Source organism: Cryptotermes secundus, unplaced genomic scaffold (genome assembly GCF_002891405.2).
Source record: "Cryptotermes secundus unplaced genomic scaffold, Csec_1.0 scaffold73, whole genome shotgun sequence".
In the NCBI taxonomy this organism is placed as follows: Eukaryota; Metazoa; Arthropoda; class Insecta; order Blattodea; family Kalotermitidae; genus Cryptotermes; species Cryptotermes secundus.
This window is the reverse complement of record NW_019738871.1, coordinates 1849084-1858713: the sequence shown is the minus strand read 5'-3', so window position 1 is coordinate 1858713 and position 9630 is coordinate 1849084. Positions and strand designations below refer to the sequence as shown.

Genomic DNA, 9630 nt, shown 5'->3' with positions numbered 1-9630 from the left:
TACGGTAATAGGCGAGTTCCCGCCCCGCCACTCCCCTCCGCGGTGACGTCACCGAGGGATATCGCGGTCGCTAGGCAACGCGAGTCAACAGCGGCGACGTTACGGTAGTAACAGCGGTTACCTCCGCTAGCGTTACATAGCAACACAGCGACATAGCAACAAGGGTGCCTATTACGTGGCCGTATTGTCCGATCGAGGTTACATAAGGAGCAGCGAAGGCTATTCACAGTCAGTTGTACTGAGACAGTCAGTGAGTCCTGGAGCTACTGCCGAGTTAGCCAGCAACTAGTCAGTTGTATTGTGGCATTTTTCAGTGTACTAATTGTGATACTGCAGATAGCAGTAATCGTCAGATTGTAATTTGGGTGATTGTAAGTGCGAATGTGAAATAAAATTCGCTACATCGAATACATCGAGAATTTATTTGTCGCGATATACCCCGCGATACGCGACAATATCATTCAACAAAGACCTGCTGACACAGTATATTTGCTTCTCATTGGTATACTTCCAACGTCCAGATGCGTTTTACTACGAGCCTGTTGCACATGGCAGACAGAATGGGTTTTAAGGCTGGGCAACCCTGTAGTAAAAACAAAGATTTAATGGACATTAGGAAGGAAACAATTCAAAAGCAGTTTGAGGTTAAGATGGAATTTTTTTTACTGCTAGTGGGGTGGGACTAAGTCCCTTGTACTGCGGCCACTTCTGGCCTATTGTACCAGCCCCAGATGATAGGTGAGGGTGATTGTGGAGCAATTGGTGGAATGACCATTGGCAGGGGGAAACCGAAGTACTCGGAGAAAACCTGCCCCAGCACCACTTTGTTCACCACAAATCCCACTTGACCAGACCCGGGATTGAACCCGGGCCGCCGCGGTGGGAAGGCAGTGACTAATGGCTTGAGCTATGGGGCGGCCAAGATGGGACTTGCTGACAAGCCAAAAGTGGGAGGAAGTGAACTTCAAATGATGGTAATATTTCTTCACGGTACTTTTCTGATCCAGGACAGGTAGCTTCCATAACTGGGATGGTTTAAGAAATAATCAGACCTCTTGGAGTTGTCCTAAAAGTAATCTGGTGTGGATAGGATAAACACAATGAATCTCTTAATGTCTATGCATTTCAAGCCATAAATCTGATTGCTGAGAAACACCACTGGAGCTCCCAATTTCAAAACGAAGATGTTGGACATATGATCACTGAGTCGAGGCTAAGGACATAAGGCCATGTAAGAGAAGATGGGAAGAGACAAAAGAAAGAAAGTAGGGAAAAGTGAACACAGACAAGGATGGGGGGAAGGCCTTGTTCCAGGTTTTCTCACTTTGACTCAAATGACAGTGGATAATTATGACGATGATATAATCTTTGTAGTTCTTTCAGCAGGAAATAGAATAAGCATCTTTAAGTGCATAAATGCAACATGTCTCAGACTTCCATAATGCATCTAGTTTTCTGTTTGCCCTTATTACACACAAAGCAAAATACAGATCACCTGAAAGAAGACAGTATGGTCGTGGGATGGTATGACTGGAGGTAAACAAGGTGCCGAGCCATTTCTAATTTCATCCAGTGTTGCTCCACACCTCAATACCTCATTCTCATTCTCTGGCATGTTATCACCTGAAATAAAACACAAACACTATACAAAGAATCTTCTGTTGAACTTCAGGGACAATCTCATTTAACCATTCGAAACTACGTGTGACAACAGATCATAAAAAACCTAAGTATGATACATGTCTTAACATATAACTCAAGAGAACAGAGTTCTTCTTGATAAGCTAACAGCCACTCAGCCTTTTAATGGACCCAAAGATTCGTTATCACAAAGAATACTGTCTTCTGGTATCTGTGGCTGTGGACTCTGGTACAAATGTTTTGAAAAAAAGCCTGCTGCCTTCATCTTTGCGGTAGAATCCTCATGAATCGAAACTGGACCTCTGGATTTGTAGCCAGGAACTTTGACCACTAGTCCACAGAGGCGGTCCATGATGAAGAGTAAAAAAGAGAAAACTAACCTTCAATCTGTGTTTTCACATCCACAGAGGTCTCTTCATATACAACCGAATTTTCAGACAACATGTCAGGTGAATTGTCACTACATTCTGCTTTCACTTCACTCCCCAAAGACTCAGATAACATATCTGAAATTGAAAAGCATTAATCACTAATCCATTCTTTGTGCAATTTTGCTCTTGTATCTTATATTATGAGTTGTACACATATATTTCCATTGTAAATGCAATTTATTATCTAGTCGCCCTTCTTTCTCGCTACGTTTCAGCCGTATACTGCCATTATCAGGTGACGTCTATCTTGCTAAAACTGTCGCACTGTATGTCCAAATTATGTATTGCACATGAATGCAATATTTCCTAATTAAAATTAATTAACATCCCAATCTTTTCCTTGTGGTTATACACTTCAGTTAACCACATTTTAATCAGCCTAACGAGTTTCGTGGGCACCCCAAACTCTTTATCATAATATTGCACAATACTTCTCCCCTAACTGAATCATAGACTTTCTTGAAGTCTATGCATAGCTGGTGTGCTGTCTCATTGTACTTCCATTTTTTCTGCAGTGTCTGGTGAATGCAAAGAAATTTGAACAGTAGTTGATCTGTTACATTAAAACCCACACTGACGATTTATACTTCTTCAATTTTGTAATAGCAATTTCTACTTTGAACAGACTAGGATCAGGTACTAACAGCTCAGCTGTATGTTTTTTTTATTTGCCCAACATTACTGACCCTATATACATTTAATAGCTGACAGAAGTCGTTCTCTTACCTATTCAAAATGTTGTGGGAAATCAAATCACTATTCTCTTCTTTTACTTAGTTCTAGAAGGAGAATACTTACACTTCAGAAATGTTTGTCAGCTGTATTACAGGCTTAAAATAACCTCATTCTCTCCAGGGTTTCATGAAATTAAATGTACTAACTCTACACTCCCTGTAAGTTCAAGGAGTAATTTAATAAAGAAAAAAAACAGTGCAGGTAATACAAATAATTAGGTACACAACTACAACACTAGAACTAGCTCTGACTACTATCAACTCGTAGACAAGTTGGAAGCTGGAAATCTAAAATAGTGGACCAAATACAATAGGATTTAATTTCTATACCAAGCTCCCTACTCACATCAAACATATTACAGAAATAAACAGCCTCTTCAAAAAGAAGATGAAAAGTCTTTTATAAATGGTGCTACTTTTCAACTTGGATATACTACACAGTCAATAAGTTCGTGGAATGGCCGCAGAGCATCGTACGGGCATTTACTGCCAATATGTTTCAGCAATGTTTTTGACAGCTATATCAAAGTTGGGAGACTTGCATAGTGGCCAACGGCAACTAGTTTTAGGGCCGATGTGAATCTGTGTAAGTGTATGTGAATACCTTGTCATATGATGCAATAAAACCACATTCCACGAACTTAATGACTCTACCACGTATGATTATTTTACTTATATTGGTTCGTGATATTCATTACTACAACATATTTTAAATCCTTTAATTTGTTTATAAGATTTCATTATCTTGTCTTTCAAGTAGGTCATTCTAATTTCTTGTAATCTTTGCTACATATAAAATTATAACAATGGCTGACAATATAAATGCCTTCTTAAACATTAAGAGTGAAATCTTTTTAACTGTGTATTTCTTTTAATTTTTTTTCCTTCAAGTGGGCTATTTTAATTTTAATTTTCATTTCATGCATCCTGTTGTGTTATAATATACTGTGATTTGGTTGTAGGGTTTGTAAAGTGTGGAAACCTGCAACTGTGTTATAATTAATTGTAGCCGTTTCTTGTAGATTGTTGAATAAACCAATTAACGATCTCTACGGCGTATTCAGTAACGCAACATGTTGCAATACAATTTCTTTGTTAAAACCATCACAACACAACTATATTAAGGTCAGTGAGAAGTTTGGCTCTGCTACATGTTTCGGCTACCAAAAGCCATCATCAGGCAAATACACGGCCATCATGTATACACCACTGAACTGCAGTACTAGTAAATTTGGATACAATGACATTAATTATATTAAAATACACTTGGTCACTGATTTACGATCTATGTGACTTACGACCGGTCGCATTTACAATCACAAAAAAAAAAAAAAGATAAATTAATAATAAATCAGGACGTGCTACTGAGGCACACTGATGCCGGGAGGCCTGAGGACACCGCCAAGCAGCTGTGCGTCCAATTATTATGGGAGCATCTGGCAACACAGGCGTCCTACACATGCAGGCAACATTACTGTATTTAAAATGAAAAATAACGATGATTAAAATGCATAAGTTTTTAAAATAAATTATAAAGATGATAAAAAGATTAGAAAGGTTAAAAAATACTGTTAATAAATATATGGCCGACATACGACAAGATCGACTCACAACCTGTCAGTCAGAATGGAAGTTGGTTGTAAGTTGATGACCAAGTGTACTTGGCATAAAAGTACAATAAATCAGACTATATAAAATGAAAATTATAGTAAAAAACAAGATTAAAATTCTACAAGTGATTCTTTACATCATCGAGTCAGTCGTTGGTTTTTGCAATTTTGTTGTGTTCCCACAGACAAATTGGAGTATTCTATATTTTGTGTATATATAATAAACTGTATTGGAGGCTCGTGATGTAGATGTAGTAATAGTAATGTTAATCTGAAAATTATATGAGAGTAATAGTATTAAATTTTGTTATAATTAACAACTGATTTTGGTATTGAAGATACAGTGAATTATTTACTTACTATTCAGTCGGTGCCTCGTCTTACAAAGTATTGTCTGTTCTGTAGGGAATGTAAATGACTGATTTAGTGATGTATGTTAAAAGTCAATGGAAGGGAGGGGGNCATAGAGAGAAGGGGTGTGGAGAGAAGGGTGGTGGGGGGGAAAGGGGGGTATGACTGTATGTATCAATGATTACATCATATATAGGGTTAAAAATTTCCCTTCCCCTTCCCTCCCAACACCACTTTCCCATACACCTTATCTCTATCTTCCTCCCCCCCCCTGCATTGACTTTTAACATACATCACTAAATCAGTCATTTACATTCCCTGCAGAATGGACGACACTTTATAAGATGAGGCACCGACCAAATAGTTGTGTTATGACAATCTTAATAAAGATAGCGTATATTTTAATTTACTGTAATCTTCACCACATACCCAGTACCAATCTTACACTGATCCACTGGATAAATAAATTAAATGAAAGAATGGAATGTCACAATAAATTATATCAACCTGTACTTGAATACATTAAATGTTTCATTTACTTTTTTAAGTGAAGAAGCCTGCACTGCACTGCTTCCTATCTGATTACGAATAATGACTGTTAAAGATATATCCTGATTTATTCTGAGGTGCTGCAATGAGACACTGTAAAAATTGAAATGGTTACTGTGGATGCATCTTGTTAATATGGGTACTTCACAACAAATAAAATGCTACTTACCAAGTACTGTACTCACTATTCCAGAACCTCCAGCATGTACATCACACACTGAATGTTACTAATAAATGTCTTTAACATACACCCTTTAGAGAATAAAAAAAAAAAAAAAAAGTACTGATACTGTAATCACATCTAATCTTACAGTACTTTAGAAAACCGCTTGCGGAAACTATCCCCGAGCCCAAGCTCACAATTAAGCTTTAGAACAGAAATCATTTGGAGGTTAAATAATATAACGTAACTTCGTCTCAGTCTTGACTAAATATTCTGAAACATTATAACAAGCAGTATCTTTGCTATCACTAATGCATTACATACCACTGTTTACACTTTCCATTATATTCTTTCCTCTTCTTTTTTCGTGGTGGTTCCGCATTTCCTACAACCTGCAGCGCATATTTAAAAATGTGCTCATAGACGCTCATGCACCCAATATGTCATGCACAGTTGCGAATGGTTGTACAACACTTCGGCAAAGTACCCATTTATCTGGTATCAAACTTTATAACCACCTCCCTCCAGAGCTTAAACAATTATCTTATGACATTCCTGGATTTAAAGTGGCGTTAAAGAAGTTTCTTATCACCAGTTCTTTTTATACTGTTGAAGAATACTACTGCTGGAATAAAGATTGATACCTCATGTATATTTAGTAAACACTGTTGCCTATTGCTAGGATGCAACGGAATATGGAATAAAATACTCAGGAAAAAGGTGCTATCACTGCTGTAATATAGGTGTATCATATATTAAGAAAATAGATTTAATATTACTATATTAAGAGTCTTGGCGGTCTTTTAATCACGTATGTAATTTTAAATGTTATTTTGATATATGGAATGTATTGTTGTACAGTAGTTTTGTTGTATTGTATTTCAAATTTTGATGATGATGACTATCTGATTATGCATGTATATTTATGTGTTATATTGCGCTGCTGACTTCTTCTATATTTGAAGCAGACCCCTTTGTGGATTCTTTAACTGTAATAAATGAATGAATGAATAAAATGTATATTTAAATTAACACTGTTGCCTATTGCTAGAAAGCAATGGACTGTGGAATGAATACTCAGGAAAAGGGTGCTATTACTGTTGTGATACAGGTGTATTATATATTAAGAAAATAGATTTTATATTACTATATTAAGGATCTTGGTGGGCTTTTGATCATGTATGTAATTTTAAATGTTATTTTCATATATGGAATGTATTGTTGTACAGTAGTTTTGTTGTATTGAGTATTTAAATTTTGACGATGATGACTATCTGATTATGTATGTATATTTATATGTTATATTGTATTATTGACTTGTTCTATATCTGAGGCAGATGCCTCTGTGGATTTTTTTTTGAACTATAAATAAATGAATGAATGAATGAATGAATGTTAGGAGCCCCACTCTATCACGTTATAACATTTTTTGGATTGAGGTTAAGTAATATAATGTAACTTCGTCTCAGTCTTGTTTAAATATTCTTAAACATTATAACAAGCAGTATCTTTGCTATCACTAATGCATTACATACCATTGTTTACACTTTCCATTATATTCCCATTCCTCTTCTTTTTTCGTGGTGGTTCCGCATTTCCTACAACCTGCAGCGCATATTTAAAAATGTGCTCATAGACGCTCATGCACCCAATATTAGTCATGCACAATTGCGAATGGTTGTGAAACAGTTCGTTAAAGTAGCCATTATGTTAGGAGCTCCACTCTATCACGTTATACAATTTTTTATTAAAATCTACATATCTGACGCTTAACATGTTATATAAGCCAGTCGTGTACTTTCAATGCATTATAATGTATCACGAAACTTCCCTATTCGGCGACCTTCAGCATATGTTCTGTGCCGAAACAGTTTGTCTTACTGGGTCTTACTGTGCGACATAAACCCCTGTAGCACAGCCCACAGCGGCCCACAGCCCTGTAGATGCTGTAGATCATATGAAGATGAAGTGCGAGAATGATAGGGGGAAACACATTTGGCTCCCGTCAAAAAGAAATAATAAGGACGGCACGAACCAGCTTGGTTTACGAATTTCAATAGAATCCTAACAAAAAAACTATAAATATTTAATATATTGAACAGCCGCTGTAGTTGTAAAGACTTGAGATTTTATAGTCAATTGTATATTGTTTATGTTGCATGTATACTATATTTTAGCTTTTAGAACATATACGTTAATAGTGGCTTCTAACTTTATTGATGTAAAAGTGCCCTTCTGAAGATGGTCTCTGAAGACCGAAACATGTAAGGGCATGATATTCATTGTTTCCAATTTCATCTTTGTTAGAACGGCCTGTCGCCGCTACATCCGTCATTAAGCCTACTGCACAGGAAGTCAATGTGGTAACTTCCCAACTTTACTCGCGTGGTTGTCAAGAATGTGATTTCCAATCCACATCCTATATCCTGTGGGTTACTTTACGTACATACAGCCTGTCTGCATCTGTACATTATATGTAATAAATAATAGTTGATATTCAATCAATACTTATTACTGAATCCATATTCTTTCCAAGTAAACATCAATATATTGTATATGTGTGCATACCATATAAAGTCATTTCATAACAAAGTGCCGCCAGGGCAGGTTTTCTCCGAGTACTTCGGTTTCCCCTGCCAATCTTCATTCCACCAAATTCTCCATCATCATAATCACCTGGGACAGGTACAATAGGCCAATGAGTGGCCAACGTGCCGAGTGAATCCAGCTGGACTCCACCCCCCACTATGCGAAAAATGTGGGCCATGTGGGGCACATTCCAGCCATCAAAATTCATGTTGCTAGGGAACTTAAAATTTCCCATGTTGTCCACTGGGATAGGGCATCACTGACTCCAGCTGCCATTCCCTACCCAGCCTGGTGTAGATGACAGATTGTTGTGTAAGTATACTGTGGAAAAACAACACCCATCATATCAACCCCTGATGATGTAATGAAAGAGAACCAGTCTCTGAAATGTCTGGCACCAATTCCACATTGACATTGCTGACTGCAAGAAAACTTCATTGTATCTCACTGGAAACAGTAAACAGGATGCAAGATACACTACCAAAACTAGCCATGTTATCTAATACTACTAAAGGATAGAGACAGGGCAATCCAGAAGTGGACAGCAAGATCAGTTTTAAAACTTCTATCAGAACAGGCTTGTAGCACGTAATCTTTGGGTTAGAAGGTTTTGGCTTATTATTTACACTTTAAGAAACTAAAACCACTTTAAAAGACCAAGACAGGTTTGGTGAAACGGATCAACTTGAAGTGGCTCAGCACTGGGTTCATTGCTGGATTTTTGTGTTAAGTGTTGAACTTTCAGATTTCTATTTAATTTAAAAATCGGTGCTCATTTCAGAATTACTGAAACTGAATTACCTTGTCTATCCTTTCTGCTTTAGAAGTTTCCACTGCTGTATGTTGTGTTTGGGGGAGCCACCTGGTTGTATTCTTGTCTTTGCACACACATTCTCAAACTCCACTGCTTCCATCTGTTCTCAATCCTTCTCTAGTCCTGGATTCATCCAATTTATTTTATTTACTTTCATTCACCTACATACATACACCTTTTATACCTCACATTATGAATGCATAATGCACGATAGCAGTAATAACGATGTATACTTTTATACAGTTTTTGCTCAAAGTGCATTAAATTAATACAATGATTGAATCTTGTCTGTCCTCACTTCACCTCTGAAACCAGTACAAGGTAAACTTGTCCACATACTTAAGTACCACACCATGAGACATGGGGAAGTGGAGGTATAATTTCACAATCCTCACCTTGGCATTAGAAGGAAGTGGTAATCAGCTCTGTGCTCTAATCATGTGACTGTATGCAAGGAGCTGGAGAGGTGCTGGTGAGCCCCAGACCTGGTAGGGCCATGGTGAAGATAAAAATCTCTCCATTCTTTAATGTATTTGATAAAGGTGTATCATAATTGGTATCAATATCTTGGGCCTTATCCACACTCTATATTCAGGAAATCTGACATATATCAGATGTGATATGACATCCAAAATACTTGAAATTTAAGCACTCAACAATATTTCAATATATGACAGGCCCAAACTGCTTTGAGATTCAAGACAGTAAAAAGTTGGATTGTTTAATGTGGAATGCATCGTGTCTTCAC

At 37.2% G+C, this 9630-nt stretch overlaps 1 protein-coding gene across 5 annotated transcripts in view; it reads right to left on the bottom strand.

The window, feature by feature from the left end:
• Positions 1-9563, bottom strand: part of LOC111871064 (poly(ADP-ribose) glycohydrolase) — a 28864-nt gene extending 19301 nt beyond the window's left edge. For 2 of the 5 annotated variants that reach the window (XM_023863830.2, XM_023863833.1), the window contains exons 1-3: positions 7015-7323; positions 2022-2147; positions 1496-1623 (exon numbers count right to left, since the gene is read on the bottom strand). In XM_023863830.2, the coding sequence (XP_023719598.1) occupies positions 1496-1623; positions 2022-2147; positions 7015-7141 (381 nt within the window). In that variant the 5' untranslated portion in view covers positions 7142-7323. Of the gene's footprint in view, positions 1-1495; positions 1624-2021; positions 2148-4776; positions 4847-5803; positions 5902-7014; positions 7324-8869 lie in introns of those variants that run through there. The other 3 variants (XM_033754101.1, XM_023863831.2, XM_023863832.2) reach the window with 3 other exon arrangements.
• Positions 9564-9630: the final 67 nt, after the last annotated feature.